The 25,955-nt window shown below is 37.3% G+C and overlaps 1 protein-coding gene across 2 annotated transcripts; it reads left to right on the forward strand.

Moving 5' to 3' along the window:
• Positions 1-565: 565 nt before the first annotated feature.
• LOC123894372 ((+)-neomenthol dehydrogenase-like) lies at positions 566-11,460 on the forward strand. 2 transcript variants are annotated; one of them, XM_045944354.1, is made up of 6 exons: positions 566-667; positions 959-1,205; positions 2,141-2,206; positions 2,703-2,882; positions 3,171-3,294; positions 11,252-11,460. In XM_045944354.1, the coding sequence occupies exons 1-6, from the start codon at positions 648-650 to the stop codon at positions 11,308-11,310; spliced, it is 696 nt and encodes a 231-aa protein (XP_045800310.1). In that variant the 5' UTR covers positions 566-647; the 3' UTR covers positions 11,311-11,460. The 2 variants fall into 2 exon arrangements, with proteins under 2 accessions (XP_045800310.1, XP_045800309.1); XM_045944353.1 differs by lacking the exon at positions 11,252-11,460 and adding an exon at positions 10,976-11,231 and having other exon boundaries at positions 3,171-3,651.
• The last annotated feature ends 14,495 nt before the right edge of the window (positions 11,461-25,955 follow it).

The raw sequence follows: 25,955 nt of genomic DNA on the forward strand, positions 1-25,955 counted from the left end.
ATATTTAGTCAATAATTTTTTTAATAGAACAAATGATTGCATAAAAGTAGAGACAAAATAGATGATTGCACACATAAAAGATTATAAAAAAAAAAAAAAACAAATTATAAAAAATTTAGTCAACAAAAATTTGAACCAATAGTTTGCTTATAACACAATATCCTTATATTCCTCCTCCAAACCAACAAACCACCTTATGACTCCTCTTTATGCTAATTAGCATTTGCCTTATGCAAGTACTTTGTCTAAAATTTTTTGTCAAAAAAAAAGTACTTTGTTTAAATTTAAATCAAATAAAAAATTATGGATTAAATATTAAAGAAAATAAACGTTTTATTTGATTGGGTAGAGTGCATATTGTAGGACAGAGTTATGCCAATTACCACATGATGAGGTTCACCCATATAAAATGTGACAACTTGTTTTATTTTTAACCAACAAAATGTGTCCAACAGCAAAACTTCAAAACAAAACATTAAATAAAAACAAAAATGTATTGCTTTGGCCGGTAATTAACATATTTAATTGTAGATACATGCATCAAGCTTAAACATCAATTGATATAATCATAACCACATACCCATTTTAACTTATATCATCTTCCACACATATTTATTAGCATTTCTCTTTTACAGTATCAAATTTCAATGGCACAAGCAACTAAAAGGTATAGTACAATTTTCCGTAGCCTTTTTTTCCTTCAAGCTAGTTTAACTTACATATATACTCTCTCCCGTTTTCTATTATAAGAAAAAAAATTATTTTGTAGGTCCATTAAATAACAAATATATTTGGTCTATATTTATTAGATTAATTTATAACGGATGTATTTGGTCTATAATACATCTGTTATTCAATAAATCTAAAAAGTAATTTTTTTCTTAGTTCTAGAGGGATATCTACAATTAACTGCAACACAAGATTCATCATAAAATCACCTTGTTAATCTTGTTTGTAGGTATGCAGTTGTTACAGGAGCAAACAAAGGAATAGGATTTGCAATATGCAAACAATTGGCTTCTAAAGGGATCACTGTTGTGCTTACTGCAAGAGATCAAAACAGAGGTCTTGAAGCTGTTCAGAAATTGAAACAGCTTTCTCTAACTGGCCTTGTGGTTTTTCATCAACTTGATGTCACAGATCATGCAAGTATAAGATCATTTGTAGATTTTATTCATAACCAATTTGGAAAACTAGATATCTTGGTATGAAAGTTCAAATTTATCTTGTCATTCTTTCTCCCTTAAATTTTTAAAATAAGTAATTTAATTTAGTGTATGTTTGGTTTCAATTTTGAATTTTCTTTATTTAAGATAAGTAATTCAATTTAGTGTATGTTTGGTTCCAATTTTAGAGGAGTACTAAACTTGATTCTTGAGAGATGTAATATTGATTTTGACATAGTTGGATGTTCTCCAAGAAGTTACAATTTGGAGCTTTTGACACTACTACTAATTTTTAGGCTTGAATTTATTGTTTAATGTACTTTTACATGAACATATCAAAACACAATTATTTGTATTTTCGCATATATAAAAGTTCATACATGAAAAGGACTATTATATGAAGGTAAGAGCGATGCTAAAATCACTTGTTATTTTGATGCTGATGGGTCGGATCACCTTGGGTTGGATTCACTTTCTAGATATATTGTGTTCTTATTGGAGAGAATATGATATCATCGAGAAGCAAGAAACAAAGTAGGGATGCACTAAAACATATACGTGACAATCAAGTTCCACATTACATTCAATTTGGTTTTTAAAGAACCAACCATTGTAAGAGACTGCATTTTTATAAAGAAGAGACAATATTATTCTCTCCATGATCCGCTAAGACGTCTGCTATCATGATCAGGCCATCCACCATTTATATTTGTGCACCATTTATATCCTTTGTCCCAAATCAATGGTGTTGGGCGCGGGGATGTGTTAAGAAGTCTCATGTCGGTTGTGAGATAGCCTAAATATATTTTTATAATAAAGAGGCAATCCTCACCTTATAAGCCAGTTTTGTAGTTCGAATTATGTCCAATTCTTAATTATAAGAATTGGTTATTATTAAATGGTTCTGTTTGTGGGAGATATTTTATGTAGTTCATCTTGAATGACCACTAACATTTGTAAGACACATTGTTTAGGTAAACAATGCTGGAATTCCTGGAGCACATGTGGACAGTAAGGCTATGGCTGATGCTAATGTTGTGGTATGATTTATTTTACTTAAGCTTTGAAAGGGAGAGGAAAAATATGTATTATGAAGAAATATGAATTTTCTAAAGTTATTATACGTTTCAAATTCTTCAATTCCTTCCATTTGTTTCCTTCTGTTTTTCAAAATAATTTATCCAAACTTGCAAACAAAGCCTTAATTAAAGTTAGTTTTAGAGGTAAATTTTGTTTAAGCACCGACCATTAATTCAAAGTAATATATACTCTTTCTGTGATAAAATATAAGTAAAATTTCAATTTTTTAGATTCATTGTATAATTAATGTATTTGATCTATATTATATAGACCATATATATTAATTATACAATGAACCTAAAAAGTTGAATTTCCTCATATATTATCACGAAATAATTTTTTTTTTTTTGAGCCAGGTTCAAAATAATACTATTACCAATTTGATTAGTACATCTTAATCAAGGTTTTGGTTGATTTTGTGTTTAGTACTATATGAACATTGTTTTTGGGTTACAGGAAAAAGGTGGCCAAATTGATTGGAGTAAAGTATTAACTGAGACCTATGAACAAGCTGAAGCAGGTATTAAAACAAATTACTATGGAGCAAAGGAATTAATCAAAGCACTTATTCCCCATCTCCAGCTTTCAAACTCACCAAAAATTGTCAATGTCTCCGCTTCCATGGGAAAGTTAGAGGTATGTGAAATTTCATAACCTCTGATATTTTATTAAGCTATAAAAAGCAACAAAATTATGGTTCAGTGGTGATTGACGCTGAACTTGGTAGGGAGGATCATGGTTCGTTCCCCCGCAACTGCGATTGGGAGGGGACTGAAACCACCTGATGCCAGAACTGACTCCCCGAACTAGATTAGGGGGGTCCAATCGACCGGATACTGGTGGTGAAAACCCAAAAAAAAAACAAAATGGGAACGAGAAATTAAAGCCGTATATGTTACTTTACTTTGATCTATTTGGTTGCAGAAAATTCCAAATGGATGTCCTAAGGAAATATTAAGTGATGTTGAAAATCTTACTGAAGAAAAAATTGATGAAGTTTTGAATAAATTTCTAAAGGATTTTAAAGAGGGTTCACTAGAAAACAAAGGTTGGCCTATTCATTTGTCTGCATACATTATCTCAAAAATTGCTCTAAATGCCTGCACAAGGGTTATGGCTAAAAAGTATCCATCAATATGCATCAATGCTGTTTGTCCTGGTCATGTGAAAACAGATACAAACAATACAGGTTATTTAACACCTGATGAAGGTGCTGAATCAATTGTAAGATTGGCATTGCTATCTGATGGTAGTTCTTCTGGTCTTTTTTTCATTAGAAATGAAGAGAAACCATTTTGATGATCAAAGATTATTTGTTGTTAGGAAACAAAATATATGATACATATTTGAAGGGGAATTATTGACTGTGAAACAATTACTTATTTAAAGTTCTCTACTTGTATTGTGTAACACCCAAACCCATTAATTATATATTTCTACATTTAGTAAAATCTTTTTCAAAATACGCGGCGGAAAATCAAAGTTTGTTATTATAGAAGTTGTGGTTCGAGTATTACATTCTTCAATCAAAATAATACTAATGTAGTTAATTAGTAAAAATACTTGTTTATACAAATGTTGAATCAACTAATGTATTTATTAGCTATACAAAACAACCTAGATAAGGAGACTCTATATACAATATAAAACCCCCTTTTTCCCGTGTCACAATCAGAGCAGAGCTTCACCGACGACTCGACATCGAATACCACAAAACCTGTAAATCTGGACCCCCAACGGTCCAGCACATAACACATAAAAGAGAGTTAGACAACATACTCAAAATATAAGTGTAAGTAAATGGTACTTAGACACTTCTTCATAAAAACATGCATAATCATACATTATACATATACCTCACCATCATTCATGCATATTCATATATCATGCATATACTTCATTTATCACATAATCAATCATTCACAAAATACACCAAACATATAGTTTCACGTCGTCTCGGACAACACCAAACAAATATAGTTCGATATCCTTCTTTATTGGACAAGCCAATATCCCTAAATATTCATGATGCATGCACTCAAAACTCATGAATATATTCATCAACAATTATGGCATATAGCCCATCAACAATAACGTGGAACACTATCCAACGTTCGTCTTTATTAAGATAATCAATACCTTAATATCCGTCTTTATCGAATAACATAATTCGATATACTTCTTTATTAAGTTGATTAACACCTTAATATACTTCTTTGACATTTAAATAAACATCATCATAATCAACAACAATTCATCAACAAGCAATCAATCATGGTTACAAACACTTAATTGCATGCTAGGATACCTCAAATCCATGTTACAAGTGCCTAATTGCACTTAAAACAACTATCAAAAAGTTGCTGTCACAGTGCTGTTCGCTAAGCGAAGGCTTAGCGAAGGCTTAGCGAAGCTGTTCGCTAAGCGAAGGCTTAGCGAAGCTCACCAGAGGATCACCTGCTCGTGGCGAAGCTGTAGCGAAGCTGTCGCGAGCTGTTCGCCACACGTTCGCTAAGCGAAGGCCTAGCGAACGCCTCCTGTCAGGACAGTTCAAAACCTGCGTTTTCCACACCAATTCACCCAAAAATCCCATTTTTCATGTTATAAACCCCAAATAAGTTTATATTCAAGCATAACAAGCATATCTAAACACAAAAGGACGGTTCATTTCACCGATCTACCATTTTTACTACGAAAAAGTAGAGATTTAACACTTTTACTCAAAACTCTCAAGAACACAAGTTCTTGAGTTTAATCCTTTATAAATCTCGTTTTTAACCATTAGATTCGTTCATACATCATGATAAGAGCATGTTAAACATGTTATGAACCTTAGAATCGATTTTCATTAAGAAAATCCATCCAAACTAAAACGAAAATGGGGTGGAGGAAGTTCGGGTGAGGAGAAATCGACATTCTCCCCTTCCTCGGGTCACCCACGAATATGAAATCTACTCTCTTACCTTGGATCGACGAAAGCTCCACGATTGCTCCTCGAATCCCTCCTCCAAGCTCTTGCCCTAGCTCCCCTCTTGCTCTCCCTTCTCTCTTCTCTCACAAGAACATGAAAAATGAACTCTTTCTCTCTCAATGGGCTTCATATAGCGCCCCCTTCTCATGAGACAAGGCCCATTGGGCCTCAAGCCCACTAACTTGGCCCAACTCGCGTTAACTCTCACTAACTCGCGCGTTAACTAAAACTCTCGATAAATAACTTAAAGTTACTATCTTACTTAAAAAAACACGTCACCAAATAATTAAACACTTAAATAGTGAATAATAAATTTGGGTCGTTACAACTCTCCCCTACTTAGAAGATTTTCGCCCTCGAAAATTACGCAACTAAAACAACTCCGGATAACTCCGGTATCCGACCCTCCAACGAAACGTTCAAAACACTACACATTACTAAGTTTGACAAAATTAGTTTATCCCATCCAACACAATTTTTGTCCATTTATCAACAAGAGATCAAGGACGGCCAGTTCCTCAATTTGTCGATAGATAGTCAACAATCATGATATCGACATAAACCATTCCTATCAAACCGCTAAAACGTCCACTCCGCACGAAACATCCATAGACTCACATTCTACGGTACACACAACTCTGCCCCAAAACAGGTACAACCAATCGAACACTCTCCGAAAGATACTTCCACAACTCCATAATTCTCATAAATCTTTGATTCCCTCATGAATCACTTAACTGTGCTACACCACTTATTCATATTCGAATCTTATTCCAACTTATCACTCGATATTTCAATTCCAACAATCACTTGATGACCAACATTCTCAATCTTCCTCGACACATCCTAGAAATTATCGTTTCTAACCGTCAAATTCATTTTCTCACATAACCCTAGTCATTGAGTCAAATCCCAATACGACTACTCCGTTCCCGAGTAATCTCTCATCCAACCTTTGCATTCCTTAACGCAAACATTCCCAATACCACTTCTCCTTAATCCCTTAGCAATTTGCTATTTCAAAATTAGGCTACCGCCCAAAATTGGTTCTCCGAACAATCATAACCTCTATCTCGTTGATTCCAAACGACATCTTCAATTTGCCCATAATCCATCTATCAATGTTCCTCATCATCTTGCATTGCAACAAGCATAATCTTCTCCGTTTATTCACTCATCGGTTTCTTATTCACTTACGACCTCTACCAATCATCATCTTTCTTTGGATAGCTATCTTTAAACTGCTCCTTAGTACATTCGATACCAAAATCAAACTCTTGAATTTAATCTACAAAGCTTCAATATTCGCCATACGATCTAATTCTATCCATTGAATTCTAATCAACTTTTGTCTTAGTACTCTTACTAATGACTCCTTGTCTACTCCCAATTTGACATTTCTCGAAAATTTCCAAAAATTCTCATCCAAAATACATCTTAAGTTTATACACCAAATCCCTACCGTTCCATCATCCATGATGAAACAATTTAAAATCCTTTACTCCATTATCACCAATTATGACCATACTACACCAACATCCACGATGCATCTAACAACACTAGTCTCCACTGACTTTCCTATTCCACAAATCCAAATTCCTTAGCAAATACTTACTCACTTTTATCTTTTGGGCATTACAAAATGCCCTCCGACACTTACTTTAGGCATCGCCTTCAACTCCTTACTATAAGTGCTAAAACACGACATCTACTCACATGTGCGATAATCCTTTTCGCAAATTCTCACTTAACACAAGTCACTTCCAACATGACCTCATATACTCATTTTTCTCACGTCCCTCAACGGCTAACTTCCTTATTCTTCATCATTCAAAAATGATACCTCTCATTTAGCTTCGTCTCAACCTCTAAGACTCTACGTTCTCGTTCAACATGTGACACAATTTGTCCGGTCATTATCCAAATCCAATCACTCTTTCTTCGACAAGCCTCTCACAAAATCTTTCGAATTGTTATCCTACTTCCATCTTCGAATAAACTCGACTACTCATACAATCCTTACTTCCAACGATTCAACAAACATACCAATCCTATTATGATATTTCTCAATTCCATTCTCGTCTACTTTAAAGCCTACTTCTCTTCATTGATTAATGAACACCAACGGTTCACTAATCTTCACATCTCTTATGAAAATTACTTCACACACTAGACTTAGAACTCCAAATTGTTCAACCAATTCAACCTACTACCAAATGCACGACTCACATAAAGCTTCTTACTCAAGAATCCGGTACAACATCCGATCCACTTGGATGACAACTTACTTCAAAATCATCACCTCCTCAAGAATCTTAATCACTCCCTCTTCTTCATATTCGACTCATTTCGATCAAACAAATACTTCAAATTTGGTCCACAAAACACGCCTCCATACTTTTAGTGCAACACACGATCTCCAATCATTCTGAATACTCTTCATCTGACTTAACCAATCTCACTAACGCCCCACGGCGAAACACTTGGTCTGACAACTTCCCTTCTAGTAGTTTCTCACAACTTGTTGTTCCCATTCATTCCACTTCGAACAACGTCGCCAATTCCTGAATATTCCGCTTCAAGAACATCTCTACTCATCTCATCTTCTCACGTTCGAAACATCTCGGAGGGATATAACCTTCTCCCCCACTTATCTCAAACTCACTCGTACTCTCCCACTAGAACTTCTGGTGCTCACACCTAACGGTTCTATCGTCTCTAAACACATTCTTCCCAAAAGAAGAAACTAGTATCGACATCGTTTACACGCATGTCGCATACAGGGGACAAAACCTAACCCACGATACCTAAACACTAACACAAATTCATGCAAGCATTCAAGTAACCTATACTTCCCTCACTTCTCAAAGTTAGGAAGTCAAAACAACACAAGAAAAATGAACATTGCATAGCAATAATTCATACTCACATTCAATCAACTCAGAACAAGACGTCAACAAAATAAATTTCTTGTCTGGCTCCCTCGTTTAGCAAAAGCTAGTGAGCTCCCGGCGAGACAAGTCAAAAACATTCACAGGATTTAGCAAGACTTAGCGAGACTCAGCGAGGTTCATTCTTCGCCTAGCGAGCACATCCAAAAATCTGGGTGCTCTGCTACGGTTTTGAACTTACGCTCACTAAACTCTCGTTTTCTCGACTCACTAATCCACAAAATCAAAAACATCAAGCATATAACATCATTATAGACTTGAAGGTACAATTAAAATCACGCATCAACAAACACAACATAGAATTATGAGATCTTCATGTTTTTACTCATAAAATGCATAGCAATTCAAATTCCTAGTAATCATCTAGCACATGTTATAAACAAACATATAACAACACACACTAGGATTCACTAACATCCTACTCTTCTCACTGTCTTGAAAATTTAATTTTCACTTATTCAAAAGAAAATAACTCTTTATTTTCACCAAAATCTTCACGAAATAATACTAGTTTTTAAAATCATTTCAAATCATTACCACATGCAGTTTTATATCATGCCGGATCGTCACATGCAGTTTTACATCATGCCGGATCATCAACAATTAGCAATAAGCATCAACCCATCAAGTTTAAACTACAAAAAGGTTAAACTCTAAGCATATACAACTATTATAAACATAGAAGCATAGCACTCATACAATCACTCAACAAAAGAGTGGATCAATTAATCCAATTCACATCACTCATAGTCCCTAAACGAACAACATGAATGATTTCAGAAAACAAACAACACAAAATTGTTAGACAAACGCGACTGACACACAATACTCACTTGGTCTGACTGCACAGACCTGCTCTGATCGACACATAACCCACACAGTCCGAAGACAACGGGGCTCTGATACCAATTGTAACACCCAAACCCATTATTTAATGAAATTCTACCATTACAAATCTTTTTCAAAATACGCGGCGGAAAATCAAAGTTTGTTATTATAGAAGTTGTGGTTCGAGTAATACATTCTTCAATCAAAATAATACTAATGTAGTTAATTAGTAAAAATACTTGTTTATACAAATGTTGAATCAACTAATGTATTTATTAGCTATACAAAACAACCTAGATAAGGAGACTCTATATACAATATAAAACCCCCTTTTTCCCGTGTCACAATCAGAGCAGAGCTTCACCGACGACTCGACATCGAATACCACAAAACCTGTAAATCTGGACCCCCAACGGTCCAGCACATAACACATAAAAGAGAGTTAGACAACATACTCAAAATATAAGTGTAAGTAAATGGTACTTAGACACTTCTTCATAAAAACATGCATAATCATACATTATACATATACCTCACCATCATTCATGCATATTCATATATCATGCATATACTTCATTTATCACATAATCAATCATTCACAAAATACACCAAACATATAGTTTCACGTCGTCTCGGACAACACCAAACAAATATAGTTCGATATCCTTCTTTATTGGACAAGCCAATATCCCTAAATATTCATGATGCATGCACTCAAAACTCATGAATATATTCATCAACAATTATGGCATATAGCCCATCAACAATAACGTGGAACACTATCCAACGTTCGTCTTTATTAAGATAATCAATACCTTAATATCCGTCTTTATCGAATAACATAATTCGATATACTTCTTTATTAAGTTGATTAACACCTTAATATACTTCTTTGACATTTAAATAAACATCATCATAATCAACAACAATTCATCAACAAGCAATCAATCATGGTTACAAACACTTAATTGCATGCTAGGATACCTCAAATCCATGTTACAAGTGCCTAATTGCACTTAAAACAACTATCAAAAAGTTGCTGTCACAGTGCTGTTCGCTAAGCGAAGGCTTAGCGAAGGCTTAGCGAAGCTGTTCGCTAAGCGAAGGCTTAGCGAAGCTCACCAGAGGATCACCTGCTCGTGGCGAAGCTGTAGCGAAGCTGTCGCGAGCTGTTCGCCACACGTTCGCTAAGCGAAGGCCTAGCGAACGCCTCCTGTCAGGACAGTTCAAAACCTGCGTTTTCCACACCAATTCACCCAAAAATCCCATTTTTCATGTTATAAACCCCAAATAAGTTTATATTCAAGCATAACAAGCATATCTAAACACAAAAGGACGGTTCATTTCACCGATCTACCATTTTTACTACGAAAAAGTAGAGATTTAACACTTTTACTCAAAACTCTCAAGAACACAAGTTCTTGAGTTTAATCCTTTATAAATCTCGTTTTTAACCATTAGATTCGTTCATACATCATGATAAGAGCATGTTAAACATGTTATGAACCTTAGAATCGATTTTCATTAAGAAAATCCATCCAAACTAAAACGAAAATGGGGTGGAGGAAGTTCGGGTGAGGAGAAATCGACATTCTCCCCTTCCTCGGGTCACCCACGAATATGAAATCTACTCTCTTACCTTGGATCGACGAAAGCTCCACGATTGCTCCTCGAGTCCCTCCTCCAAGCTCTTGCCCTAGCTCCCCTCTTGCTCTCCCTTCTCTCTTCTCTCACAAGAACATGAAAAATGAACTCTTTCTCTCTCAATGGGCTTCATATAGCGCCCCCTTCTCATGAGACAAGGCCCATTGGGCCTCAAGCCCACTAACTTGGCCCAACTCGCGTTAACTCTCACTAACTCGCGCGTTAACTAAAACTCTCGATAAATAACTTAAAGTTACTATCTTACTTAAAAAAACACGTCACCAAATAATTAAACACTTAAATAGTGAATAATAAATTTGGGTCGTTACATATTGCACAAGAAATGATAAAAGTACACTAGAGAAAATTTTCTTTGTGTTGTATAACGAGGCACTCTCTCTTAATATGACATGTCATTGTATGAATTATTTGAAATTTTTGAAACAATGTAATATTTTTAGCGGATATTTTTTCTGTCGAGTATCTGGTGGATAGGGTAAAATTTCTTAGAAATAGTTTCTAGATTGCACCCTTTGTTCCATAAATGAGTAGGGGATGCACCCTATTTTGTGTTGGAATCGTTAGAGTTTGTTATTTGTGTGTGAATCTAGGTCTCGGTGGTCTTGGTTGGTTGGAGGTCTTCTTGGTATCTATCTTGCCTCAACGGTAGATTCTTTTCTTCTCTTCAACAAGAGTGGGGTCTTCTCGTGGCGAGGTGTTGAGGTGTTTTTGATTTTTTTAGATTCGGTGTCCCTACTTTGTTTTTTTCCTTGTGTTTTTTTGGTGTGTTGTTTTTGATAGCTTTTTGTGTTTTGCTTTATTTGAATGTTGAATTTCTGGTTATGTATATTTGTTGTACTCATTTGTATTATATTAGAAAAAAACAATAAAATTAATTCATTCGATTTTCTTTTTGATAAATCAAGGAAATAATTGAATTCTTCAAAGTGCTCTTCATAAAAACTTGTTTAATATTTAATATAAAAATATTGAAAAATAGAATCAAAATTAATTAAAAGATTAATATAATAATGTGGATTTTTTTCTTCTTGAAGCAATGTGGATATTTTAAAAAGGTGATTCTTTAAAAAAAAAATGAGCTTGACGTAAAAAAATACATTCAAAATGAAATATTTGTTTATTATTATTATTATTATTATTATTATTATTATTATTATTATTATTATTATTATTATTATTATTATTATGATTATTATATTACATGTGCAATGTACGATAAATTATGGATAAAGTAATTAATATTTTATATAATATTTGAAACAAACCTTGTTATAACAGAGACACGTGGAGGTCAACCACGCATAGCTCCCGTGACTTGTCCATGCATATCACATAGAATTGGAGTAGCATAGTACATGTCACTATATTTGTACAAGACGTGTGCCAAGCCAAGACGAAGAACCAAAACTATCACTTATACAGTAGTTCGATGTCCAAGTGACTTGCATAGTTAAACTAAGGGTGAAACTCAATATGACCTGAATGGTCAAGTTGATCTTGGCGTGCTGAAGATTGAGCTCAACATGACACGGATGTTCAAGCTGAGCTAGGCATGCTGAATCTGGAGCTGATGGTCAAATTAGCTATGCATGTTGGTGGAGTCTATGATCAAGTTGAGTTAGACGTGTTGAAGGCGAAACTCATGGTCAATATGAGCTAATTAACACGCTGAAGGTAAAGTTTATATATATGGTAAAGCCGAGATAGACATGTTGAAGGTGGAATTCATGGTCAAAAAGAGCTAGATTTACTGCATGAGGAGCTCTCAATGTGATATGGATAGTCAAAGTGTAATAGAGTTCATATGATATACGGTCCTCCTTACCAGTCCACAGTCAACTAACCATCAAGCCTGTTAAGACGTAGATGTTTGTTTTTCATCAAGTTGGCCTATACTAGTCCCTATTTCATCAAGCGTCAAGTATGTTAAAGCGTTAGTTCTTCATCAAGTATGTACCAATTCACAGTTCACCGAGCGTCACCTATTAAGGCGTAGACTTTTATTTTTCATCAAGTTGACATGTACAAGTCCAAGGGGTTTTTCTTATTTCTTTCAAAAAAAAATTGAGATCCCATAAATAGTGTGTCAAGTAAAAAAAAAAGACCCACTAATTCAAATCACAGGACAACTACGTACAAGAGCTCTAAAGAATTAGTACAATTTTTTTTATTATCATAATATTGGATTTTTCCCTCGCAACCAAATTTTCTCCTTACATATGAGCAGGAAATCGAACCACTAACCACATATTTAAGGGGACCAACATCTTTATCATTTGGACCAATTCATTGTTTTTGGTTTTCACCCTCTATCTAATTCCTACGAAAAAGGGGCCCTAGTAGTCCAGAGTTCGGAGCGAGTTCTAGCATCAAGTGGCTCCAGTCTCCTCCCAAATACAGTTGCGGGAGATCGAACCGTGGTCCTCCATACAAAGTCCAACATCAATCATCACTGAACCAACATTTGGTGGACCAATTCATTGTTTGGTAGTACAAATTTTATTCCTTCACAAGATAGACAAACTAAAATACAAAAGAGGCATCGAAAACTATAAAATATAAATAAAAAAAAAAAATCCACCATCTCAAGCCAATAAAGCCAAAAGGCAAAAGCATAGTGATTTCATCTTGTTTGCAAGTTACTGGTTTTTTTAGAAAGGACAGGTTACTGTCTTTTAAAATTTGTTTTTCTCAACGAAAAATAGACACGTGGCCTGTCCTAAACAGTTTGATTCATCGAACGGATCAAATTAGTCTAAAGTCATGATGACTTTCCCAGGTCAAAGTCATCTAATCCCAATCCCTGAGGAGGGACATTACAAACTCAAACGCTGCAGTCCAAAAAAATAGAGTAAAGCAAAACAAATGGTACATTTCCACATAAGGGACAACACAACCAACACATTTTGGACAAAAATAAATCCCACCACTTGCAATATACAGATGCACAGCTACCAGACAATTTCTATGAGAACTTGCAGGAAGGAATAAATTGAGTTTACTACTCCGAATAAATCAAGTAGTTGGCTGCTACAAAAAATAACAAGATAAACCAGTAGAAAAGGACTCTACACATTATAATAACCCTTACGTAAAAATAAATAAATAAAAAATCAACAACCATGGTTTTAAATTGTTGTTGCCGTCACAGATGTATTTGCGGTGTGCTAATTACAATTATTACCACAAGCATTAGGTTTGTTGCAGCGTGAAATAATTTTTAAATTTCACAAACTATATATTAAGTGGCACTATACTGTGCAACTACACTGTTTAACTAATATAAGAGACTATCAATTTCCTATTAAATATCGATTGAGAGTTAAGTGACAATTAAAGATAAGATTTTTCATTAGATATGAAGTATTAGTTTTAGAATAGAACAGTACACAGATAGGCATGTCCGTCCAATCTCTAAGACGGGTTTACACTGAGAACGAAAGAGTGTTCGTGTCCAATTTCAAGTTGAGCTTTTACGCACGCCTTTAATTACTATTCAGTGAAATGTCCCACTCTTGACACACAAGCCTCGTGAGAGGTCTGTCTGCCCTCAACTATTATAGCTATATAACTGTACGTCATCTCATTAGAAAGACAATTAACATTCGGTGAAAATCTCACTCTCAAGCATTAACGGCGATGAGGGTGGTTCAACCTCTCATCTTTCTCCCATTTAACCAATTGTTTCTGATGACGAATCGTCACACTCTCTAATCCATGCCTATTTTAGCAACATTAGATGCATTTTAGTAGGTTTTTAGCAATAAATATTAGAATCATAAGCTTGATTACTTGTTTTGCAAGAAAACAGGAAAAATTGCAGGAAATGGAGGATTTTCACTACGCTGGGGGCGTAGCCCATCACGCGCCGCGTGATGGAGCTCACAGGGAGCCAAGATTTTCACTCTGACCACGCGCGGCGTGATGCCTGACCACGCGCGGCGTGATGCCTTGTTCAAGAAGAAGATTGCTCTCTGACTTGATTACGCGCCGCGTGATACCGTTATCACGCGCGGCGTAGTTGATGGATCTGCAACCACGCGCGGCGTGGTAGATCTGGCGCGCGGCGTGGTTGCATTCTGTATATATAGTTTCTGCATAATTCTGTTTTGGTTGGAAAATTCTGCAACTTTGATCTACATTCTGGGTTTGGAAACTTCAAGATTGGGATTCAAGACTCCAGAGGATAGCTCCAAGCACATCGATAGCATGGATTCACAAGCCATGACATTGAAGCTCGGAAGCGAACGAAGGAAGATGAGGAGCTAAGCTTCTTTGGAGGTAGGATCTAGGATAGCTTAGGATGTAGATGAATCTCATGTAATCTGCTTAATTGTAAGAATCTACTCTTTTCATAGTGTTTACTTAATGCAATTCGTCTCTTAATGCTTTATGATCCTTTATTAGTGTTGTAATGATTTTGAGTTAAGTCACGTGCGAGAGTATTGATTTAATTTCTGAACTGAATTGCATTGAGCACTCGAGTGTCTCCGGTCGAGAGATTGAGGCATAGAGTGTAGCGAACGATTGACGCGCGTTAATATCATTCGTTGTAGGTAGCTTCCGCCCGAGAGATCGGGGGAGTATCGACAACGAATAGAGTGGATTTTGACAAGAGATTGCGATTCACTAATTTGTCGATCTAGTTGTGAACACTTGAGTAGATTCCTATGGTATAGTAGATTGCATGTGGTTTAGCTATAGACTAGGCGATTCCGATGATTCTACCTCGCCTTTCCATTATATCAAAGCACGTTTTCTAACAATTCATTACTCAACACACCCCCAATTTATGTGTTTTTCTTGCATAATGTCTATGAGCACTGTTCGACTAGTTTAATCACACAATCCCTGTGGATCGATATTTTTATTACTACGTGGTAATTCGTTCACTTGCGAAATAATCCATCAAGTTTTTGGCGCCGTTGCCGGGGATTGTGATTGATTCGACAAGGCGATAGTGTTCATATTTTCTGTGTTTTCTTTATTTTTCTGTTTGATATTTTTTCTATCGGAGCGTTCTACTTGTGTGTTTCCTTGTGCATGCGGAGAACAGGTCCAGTTGAGCTACAATTCGATCCCGAAATTGAAAAGACAGCTCGCGCAATTCGGAAGGCAACAAGGGAAGCTCAAGCGTCAAGAGAACAAGCTTTGCTAGGTGGCACACCGGACTGTCAAGGACAGATCTCAGCCACTATGGAAGAAGAACAGGTTCCACCGGTCCACGTTCCACCGGTTCCTCAACCACCAAGACGTACTCTCGGTGATTATGGGAGAAGAAACAACGACGCGTTGGCAAATCAAGGGTTTCAGCCGGCGAATCCTGTCTCATTCGACATCAAGAACACGGTCCTTTCCGCCCTAAAAGAGAATCCTTATTCAGGTTCGGAAGCTCAATGCCCGAACTTACACTTGTCTCACTTCTATGAAGCCTGCGACTATACCGATCCACCGGGGGTGAGCGAATCGGACAAAAGACTGAGGTTATTCAAGCATTCTCTCACCGGCCGTGCTAAAGATTGGTTGGACACGATACCCGCCGGAACGATTGAGACTTGGAGACAGCTGGAGCGGAAGTTCTTAGATCGTTACTTTCCCATTCACAAGTTTCTAGAAAGAAGGGCTGAAATTAGCAACTTCGAGCAAGCAGATGGGGAAACGTTGTATGATGCTTGGGAGAGGTTCAAAGTTTGTCTTAAAAGGTGTCCGAATCACGGTTTCGATGGCCACAACCAGATGCAAATGTTTACCCAAGGTTTGAGGGCTCAAACGCGAATGATACTTGACGCATCAGCCGGTGGTTCGTTGAAGAACCGTGACGAAACTGAAGCAAGAGAATTGGTGGAAAGCATGGCTCAAAACGAGTATAGAGCTACTAATGATAGAGGAGCCAAAAAGAAAGGCGGAGTGTTGGAATTGGATACTCAAACAGCACTATTGGCACAGCAAAAGCTCATGACTAGCCAAATGGAAGCAATGATGAAGCTGCTGTCCAATCCGCAAGTTCAATCTTCTCCAATAGGTAAAATTGACAATGTGCGCTGTGATTTTTGTTTGCAGGACCACCCAAATGGCGGATGCTTCCCGGAGGGTTCAGAGGAGGCTCGCTACTTAGCCAATTTCCGGAAGCCGTACAACAACAATAACAACGGTTCCGGGTGGGGGAACGGTATGCAAGGTCAAGGTGCACCGCAACAGCAGCAAAGGCCTCCATCAAGGATGGAAGAGACTCTAAATCAGTTCATGCTCATGACCCAAAGCAACTTTGAAGCGATGAAATCGAGTCAAGCAACCTCTAACAAGAATCATGAAGCTTCTATAAAGAATCTTGAGGTGCAAATGGGTCAGCTGTCAAGACAGTTTTCTATGTTGCAAAACCAAGGAGGTTTCGGTGGAAACACTCATGATAATCCGAAAAATGAAACTTGCAACGGAATCACTTTGAGGAGTAGAGAGATACCGGAAAAGCCAGCTGTGGAGAAGCCCTTGAAAAAGAAGGTCAATGAGGGAGAAGTTGAAAATAAGCAAGAGGTTGTAGTCGAAAAGGAGAGACTTGAAGGAGAAGTAGAAAATGAAAATATGTCTAAGGAAGTTGAGATTAGTGAGGATGAGAAAGAAGAAGTTGAAAAACAGAGGGAGATAAAAGAAAAAGAGAGCAAGAAGGTTGAGAAAGGTAAAGGAATTGATGAATCGCCATATGCTAGGATGCCTTTTCCTAGGAGAAAGAAAGTTAAGAATCTTGAGCGAGAAAAGGAGTTCAAGAAGTTCATGAAGGTGTTGAACAAGCTTGAGATGGCTATACCATTAGTGGAGGCTTTGGAGCAAATGCCAAGTTATGCAAAGTTTTTGAAGGAGCTGCTCACAAAGAAAAGAAAACCGCTAGATGATGAAATGGTAAGTATGACGGAAGAGTGCAGCGCTCTCATCCAAAGGAAGCTACCTCAGAAAAAGAAAGATCCGGGGAGCTTTACAATTCCTTGTTCTATTGGAAATCTCACTATTGAAAAGGCTTTATGTGATTTGGGTGCTAGCATTAATCTGATGCCGTTATCAATGATGAAGAAGATACCGGGAGCGGTAGCAAAGCCGACAAAGATGAGTCTCTTTTTGGCGGATAGATCGATTGTGCATCCGGAAGGTATTCTCCATGATGTGTTGGTTAAAGTTGCTGGGTTTGTGTTTCCCGCAGATTTTGTGGTCTTAGACATAGAAGAAACTAGGGAGTGGGAACCTTTGCTACTTGGTAGACCCTTCTTAGCAACTAGCCGAGCCCTAATCGATGTGGAGATGGGCGAACTCATGCTAAGGACCGATGATCAGCAGGTTACATTCAATGTCTTTGATAAGATGGAGTGTGATGATGGAGACCCACAATGTCTTAAGATCCAGGTTTATGATCATATTGTTAAAGATGCTCTTAGGTTACCTTGGAATGCACACTACTTGCCACATGGTGGCACTTCTTCTCCGTAACCCTTAGGGGCATGGAACGTCAAGCATCGGGACGTTAAACAAGCGCTGGTTGGGAGGCAACCCAACGGTTTCTAATGTTTTAGTTTGTTTTGTTTTGAAGTATGTAGGTAGGTGTGCAGCAGAAGCAAGGACGGAAGCAAAACAGGGCAGAACAGAGTTCTACTACGCCGGGGGCGCAGTACAATCACGCGCGGCGTGATCCTTCAACACAGAGGAAGGGGTTTTTCAGAATCTATTACGCGCGGCGTGGGGATGCATCACGCGCTGCGTGAAACCTGGAAGAAGTATGGGCTCTCTGTCTAGTGCTACGCGCCGCGTGATGGAGATTACGCGCGGCGTGGCCTTTAGGAAAGAAGTTCTTGACCGTTACAATTGGTACTACGCGGGGCGTAGGAATGGTCACGCGCGGCGTGGCTGCACAGGAAAGCGTGTAAAATTTGAATTTCTTCATCTTCTCAACCACTCCATCCGTCCCATCATCAATTCACACGTTCTCTCACACGAAAAACTCCATTGTTAACCCATTTTCATCTTTTAAACCTCTCCAATTTCATTTCTAAACACCTCCAATCATCCCACTCCTTCACATTCACATACCACCCATATCACCCACTCCAATTCCACTTCCAATTCCTCATTTCACCATTTCTCCAAATTAACCCACTTCAATCTTCACAATATCAAGATGTTGACACGGCTAACCGGAAAGGGAAAGAAGAAGAGTGATGCTAATCCAACACAAGAGCCACCCAAGAAACCAAGGACGAAGATGAGTGCCAGCAAGGGGCAATCTTCGCGGTCCGCTCAAGCATCTCCTCCTCGCCGGAGCAATGTTACTCGGCCACAGGTTCACCCTCACTTCATCAGTGAAGTTCATGAGAAAAGGTACTCACAAATTCGAACCTTTACTATTAATCAAGAGAAGGGTTTTGGTGAGGATTTGCTGAATGGTGTAGCTGAGTTAGGAAATGCGATAAAGTCTAGGGGATGGGAGAAATTTAATAAATTGATGATTAAAGATGAAGTGAATCCTGGCAATCAGATGTGGGCTAGGGAGTTCTTTGCAAATGCCTATTTGCCGGATCAACCAATGTTTCCGGAATATACTTCGGTGGTTAGGGGTGTTAAGGTGAGTTATTCTTTTGAAACTATAAACAATCTGCTTGGTTGTGCTGCGGGAGGTGTGTGTGAACTTTTGCGTGATAGAGAGAGGATCGACAAGAGTGGTATTGAAGTTAGGGAAGAACTGAAAAGTATAGTGTGTCGACCGGGAGCAATGTGGCTAGCCCACTCACCAGCTTCTCTCCCTCGAAGGTTGAGCTTAACAAGTTTTAATCCGGTTCACCGAGCTTGGGGTGAATTTTGGTTGAAGAATGTGAGGGTTGTTGGTAACAATTCAGAGATTCAGCTGGATAATGCTTACGCGGTCCGGTTGTTGGTTGAAGGGAAGTATATTAATCTGGGGTATTGGTTACAAAAAGATCTTCATGAAATAGCCAATCACCCGAATCCTACTTTTACTTTGGGACATTGTGTAACGACCCAATTTTCATGTTATTATTTTTATGTGTTAAAATATTTTATTTAACGTGGCATTTTAATTAAGTTAATAACTAGAGTTATTTATCGAGTACTTTAGTTATTAAGCGAGTAGTGAGAGTTAACGTGTAATTGGGCCAAGCCAATCGGGCTTGAGGCCCAATGGGCCTTGAGTGTGTGTGAGGGGGCGCCCATTAAGGGCAAGGAAGAGAGAGAGAAATTCATTTCTCATGTCTTTTGTGTTCTTGAGAGAGGAAGAGGAGAGCTTGGGAGCTAGAGCAAGGGGAGAGCTAGGGATTCGAGATCTTCGTCGTGTTTTCTTCGAATCCAGGTAAGAGAGTAGATTTCATATTCGTGGGTGACTCGAGGAAGGGGAGAATGTCGATTTCTCCTCACCCGAACTTCCTCCACCCCATTTTCGTTTTAGTTTGGAATGGATTTTCTTGATGGAAATCGTTCCTAAGGTTCTTAATATGTTTAACATGCTTTTAACATGATTAATGAACGGAAATAATGGTTAAAACGAGTTTTCTAATGGATTAAACTCAAGAACTTTGTGTTCTTGAGAGTTTTGAGTAAAAGTGTTAAATCTCTACTTTTTCGTAGTAAAAATGGTAGATCGGTGAAATGAACCGTCCTTTTGTGTTTAGATATGTTTGTAGCACTTGAATACAAACTCTTTTGGGATTTATAACATGAAAAATGGGATTTTTGGGCGTTTTTGTGTAGAAAACGCATGTTTTTCCGCCTCAGGCACAATAATTTCCGCCTGAAACGGAAAATAGTGAGCAGCCAACCTTTCAGATGTTTCTGCGCCTCAAACGTAAATTTTTGCGCCTCAGGCGAAACTTTCGCCTCAAACGTAAATTTTTGCGCCTCAGGCGAAAATGCTGCAGATTTCATCAATTTTTCATCTGATATCTTCCTTTGCATGTATTTTCAATCAGTGTCTTATTCTTACATGATTGTTGATGCTTGTTGATGCTTGTTGATGCTTGTTGATGCTTATAACGATTGTTAATCATGTATGAAGTATAAATGAAGTATATTAAGGTGTTAATCAACTTAATAAAGAAGGAAATTAGAATTATGTTATTCTAATAAAGACGGATATTAAGGTATTGATTATCTTAATAAAGACGGACGTTGGATAGTGTTCCACGTTATTGTTGACGGGCTATATGCCAAAATTGTTGATGAATATATTCATGAGTTTTGAGTGCATGCATCATGAATATTTAGGGATATTGGCTTGTCCAATAAAGAAGGATATCGAACTATATTTGTTTGATAAAGACGGATATCGGAGGTGAAATACTCTGATAAAGACGATGGTACCACATGCATTAGAGGTGTCTAGAGGACATAACATGAATGTGAAGCATTAGATTGCATTAGGGATTATGTGTGCATTTTATAATAAATGATGTTTGACACATACTTGGTAAATGTTGATTGTTAATCCGTATGTGAGGAGCAGAGTCCGTCATGACTATAAAATGAACAACGCAGGGTCCGTCATGACCATAATCTGAACAATGTATTTGTTGATGTTTTGGTATTGTCCGAGACGACGTGAAACTATATGTTTGGTGTATTTTGTGGATGTTTGATTAGGTGATAAATGAAGTATATGCATGATATATGAATATGCATGAATGATGGTGATGTATATGTATAATGTATGATTATGCATGTTTTTATGAAGAAGTGTTTAAGTACCATTTACTTACACTTGTATATTTTGAGTATGTTATCTAACTCTCTTTTATGTGTTATGTGCTGGACCGTTGGGGGTCCAGATTTACAGGTTTTGTGGTATTCGATGTCGAGTCGTCGGTGAAGCTCTGCTCTGATTGTGACACGGGAAAAGGGGTTTTATATGTATATAGAATCTCCTTATCTAGGTTGTTTTGTATAGCTAATAAATACATTAGTTGATTTAACATTTGTATAAACAAGTATTTTTACTAATTAACAACATTAGTATTATTTTGGTAGAGGAGTGTAATACTCGAACCGACATTCAATAAATTAAATGTGATTTTCCGTTGCGTATTTTGAAAAAGATTTTACTAAGGAAGAAATATATAAATAATGGGTTTGGGTGTTACAATTGGTATCAGAGCCCCGTTGTCTTCGGACTGTGTGGGTTATGTGTCGATCAGAGCAGGTCTGTGCAGTCAGACCAAGTGAGTGTTGTGTGTCAGTCGTGTTTGTCTAACAATATTGTTGTGTTTGTTTTGTGAAATCATTCATGTTGTTTATTTAGGAACTATGAGTGATGTGAATTGGATTAATTATTCGTTCTTTTTGTGAGTAATGGTGTGAGTGCTATACTCCTATGTTTATAATAGTTGTATATGCGTAGAGTTTAACCTTTTTGTAGTTTAAACTTGATGGATTGATGCTTATTTGCTAATTGTTGATGATCCGGCATGATGTAAAACTGCATGTGACGATCCGGCATGATATAAAACTGCATGTGGTAATGATTTGAAATAATTTTAAAAACTAATATTATTTCTTGAAGATTTTGATGAAAATATAGAGTTATTTTCTTTTGGGTGAGTGAAAATTAATTTTCAAAATGGTGAGAAGAGTAGGATATTAATGTGTCCTGGTATGTGTTTGTTATATGTTTGTTTATAACATGTGCTAGATGATTACTAGGCATTTGAATTGCTATGCGTTTTATGAGTAAAAACATGAAGCTCTCATAATCCTATGTTGTAATTGTGATGCATGATTCTAATTTGTACTTTCAAGTTTATAATGATGTTATATGCTTGATGTTTTGGATTTTGTGGATTAGTGAGTCGAGAAAACGAGAGTTTAGTGAGCGTAAGTTCAAAACCGTAGCAGAGCACCCAGATTTTTGGATGTGCTCGCTAGGCGAAGAATGAACCTCGCTGAGTCTCGCTAAGTCTTGCTAAATCATGTGAATGTTTTTGACTTGTCTCGCCGGGAGCTCGCTAGCTTTTGCTAAGCGAGGGAGCCAGACAAGAAATTTATTTTGTTGACGTCTTGTTCTGAGTTGATTTAATGTGAGTATGAATTATTGCTATGCAATGTTCATTTTTCTTATGTTGTTTTGATTTCCTAACTTTGAGAAGTGAGGGAAGTATAGGTTACTTGGATGCTTGCATGATTTTGTGTAAGTGTTTAGGTATCGTGGGTTAGGTTTTGTCCCTTGTATGCGACATGCGTGTAAACGATGTCGATACTAGTTTCTTCTTAGGAAGAATATGTTTAGAGACGATAGAACCGTTAGGTGTGAGCACCGGAAGTTCTAGTGGAAGAGTACGAGTGAGTTTGAGATAAGTGGGGGAGAAGGTTATATCCCTCCGAGATGTTTCGATCGTGAGGAGATGAGTAGAGATGTTCTTGAAGCGGAATATTCAGGAATTGGCGACGTTGTTCGAAGTGGAATGAATGGGCGCAACAAGTTGTGAGAAACTATTAGAAGAGGAGTTGTCGGACCAAGTGTTTCGCCGTGAGGCGTTAGTGAGATTGGTTAAGTGAGATGAAGAGTATTCAGAACGGTTGGAGATCGTGTGTTGCACTAAAAGTATGGAGGCGTGTTTTGTGGACCAAAGTTGAAGTACATGTTTGATCGAAAGGAGTCGAATATGAGGAAGAGGGAGTGATTAAGATTCTTGAGGAGGTGATGATTTCGAAGTAAGTTGTCATCCAAGTGGATCGGATGTTGTACCGGATTCTTGAGTAAGAAGCTTTATGTGAGTCGTGCATATGGTAGTAGGATGAATTAGTTGAACAATTTGGAGTTCTAAGTCTAGTGTGTGAAGTGACTTTCGGAAGAGATTTGAGAAGCTTAGAGAAAGAGATGTGAAGATTAGTGAACCGTTGGTGTTAATTAATCGATGAAGGGAAGTAGGTTTTAAAGTAAATAAGAATGGAGTTGAGAAATATCATAATAGGATTGGTATGTTTGTTGAATCGTTGGAAGTGAGGATTGTATGAGTAGTCGAGCTTATTCGAAGATGGAAGTAGGATAACAATTCGAAAGATTTTGTGAGAGGCTTGCCAAAGAAAGGGTAATTGGATTTGGATAATGACAGGGCAATTTGTGTCGAAGTTGAATGAGATCCTAGAGGTGGAGATGAAGCTAAAAGAGAGGTATCATTTTTGAATGATGAAGAATAAGAAAGTTAGCCGTTGGAGAACGTGTTGAGAATGAGTAGTAGGAGGTCATGTTGGAAGTGACTTGTGTTAGGTGAGAGTTTGCGAAAAGGATTACCGCACATATGAGTAGATGTTGTGTTTGAGCACATATAGTAAGGAGTTGAAGGTGATGCCTAAGGTAAGTGTCAGAGAGCATTTGGTAGTGCCCACAAGATAAGAGTGAGTAAGTATTTGCTAAGGAATTTGGATTTGTGGAATGGAAGAGTCGGTAGAGACTAGTTTTGTTAGATGCATCGTGGATGTTGATGTAGTATGGTCGTAATCGGTGACAATGAAGTAAAGGATTTTAAATTGTTTCATCATGGATGATGAAACGGTAGTGACTTGGTGCATAACTTAAAATGTATTTGGACGAGAATTTTGGAAATTCTCTAGAGATGTCATATTGGGATTAGACAAGGAGTCATGAGTAAGAATACTAAGACAAAGGTTGATTAGAATTTAATGGATGGGATTAGATCGTATGACGAGTATTTGGAGCTTTGTGGATTTAATTCGATGAGTGAATAAACGGAGAAGAGTGTGCTTGTTGCAATACAAGATGATGAGGAACATCGATAGATGGATTATGGGCAAATTGAAGATGTCGTTTGGAATCAACGAGATAGAGGTTATGATTGTTTGGAGAACCAATTTTAGGCGGTAGCCTAATTTTGAAGTAGCGAATTGCTAAGGGATTAAGGAGAAGTGGTATTGGAAAATGTTTGCGTTAAGGAATGCAAATATTGGTTGAGAGATTACTTGGGAACAGAGTAGTCGTATTGGATTCGACTCAATGTGAGAAAAGGAATTTGACGGTTAGAGACGGTAGTTTTTAGCATGTGTCAATGAAGTTTGAGAATGTTGGTCATCAAGTGATTGTTGGAATTGAAATATTGAGTGATAAGTTGGAATAAGATTCGAATATGAATAAGTGATGTAGCACAGTTAAGTGATTCATGAGGGAATCAAAGATTTATGAGAATTATAGAGTTGTGGAAGTATTCCACGGAAGTATCTTTCGGAGAGTTCGATTGTTTGTACCTGTTTTAGGGTAACGTTGTGAGGCCGTAGAATGTGAATCTATGGATGTTTCGTGCGGAGTGGACGTTTTAGCGGTTTGATAAGACTGTTTTGTGCCGATATCATGATTGTTGAATATTTATCGACAAATTGAGGAACTGGCCGTCCTTGATCTCTTGTTGATAAATGGACAAAAATTGTGTTGGATGGGATAAACTAATTTTGTCAAACTTAGTAATGTGTAGCGTTTTGAACGTTTCGTTGGAGGGTCAGATACAGGAGTTATCCGGAGTTGTTTTAGTTGCGTAATTTTCGAGGGCGAAAATCTTTTAAGTGAGGGAGAGTTGTAACGACCCAATTTTCATGTTATTATTTTTATGTGTTAAAATATTTTATTTAACGTGGCATTTTAATTAAGTTAATAACTAGAGTTATTTATCGAGTACTTTAGTTATTAAGCGAGTAGTGAGAGTTAACGTGTAATTGGGCCAAGCCAATCGGACTTGAGGCCCAATGGGCCTTGAGTGTGTGTGAGGGGGCGCCCATTAAGGGCAAGGAAGAGAGAGAGAAATTCATTTCTCATGTCTTTTGTGTTCTTGAGAGAGGAAGAGGAGAGCTTGGGAGCTAGAGCAAGGGGAGAGCTAGGGATTCGAGATCTTCGTCGTGTTTTCTTCGAATCCAGGTAAGAGAGTAGATTTCATATTCGTGGGTGACTCGAGGAAGGGGAGAATGTCGATTTCTCCTCACCCGAACTTCCTCCACCCCATTTTCGTTTTAGTTTGGAATGGATTTTCTTGATGGAAATCGTTCCTAAGGTTCTTAATATGTTTAACATGCTTTTAACATGATTAATGAACGGAAATAATGGTTAAAACGAGTTTTCTAATGGATTAAACTCAAGAACTTTGTGTTCTTGAGAGTTTTGAGTAAAAGTGTTAAATCTCTACTTTTTCGTAGTAAAAATGGTAGATCGGTGAAATGAACCGTCCTTTTGTGTTTAGATATGTTTGTAGCACTTGAATACAAACTCTTTTGGGATTTATAACATGAAAAATGGGATTTTTGGGCGTTTTT

The sequence above is a fragment of the Trifolium pratense genome, linkage group LG7 (assembly GCF_020283565.1).
Source record: "Trifolium pratense cultivar HEN17-A07 linkage group LG7, ARS_RC_1.1, whole genome shotgun sequence".
Lineage (NCBI taxonomy): Eukaryota > Viridiplantae > Streptophyta > Magnoliopsida > Fabales > Fabaceae > Trifolium > Trifolium pratense.

Excerpts from the sequence above, each read along its gene's own strand:
- LOC123894372 (XM_045944353.1), top strand. The coding sequence starts at position 648 with ATGGCACAAGCAACTAAAAG. Across the intron at positions 1,206-2,140 it reads TTGGAAAACTAGATATCTTG|GTAAACAATGCTGGAATTCC; the intron begins GTATGAAAGTTC and ends CACATTGTTTAG. Across the intron at positions 2,883-3,170 it reads CTTCCATGGGAAAGTTAGAG|AAAATTCCAAATGGATGTCC; the intron begins GTATGTGAAATT and ends ATTTGGTTGCAG.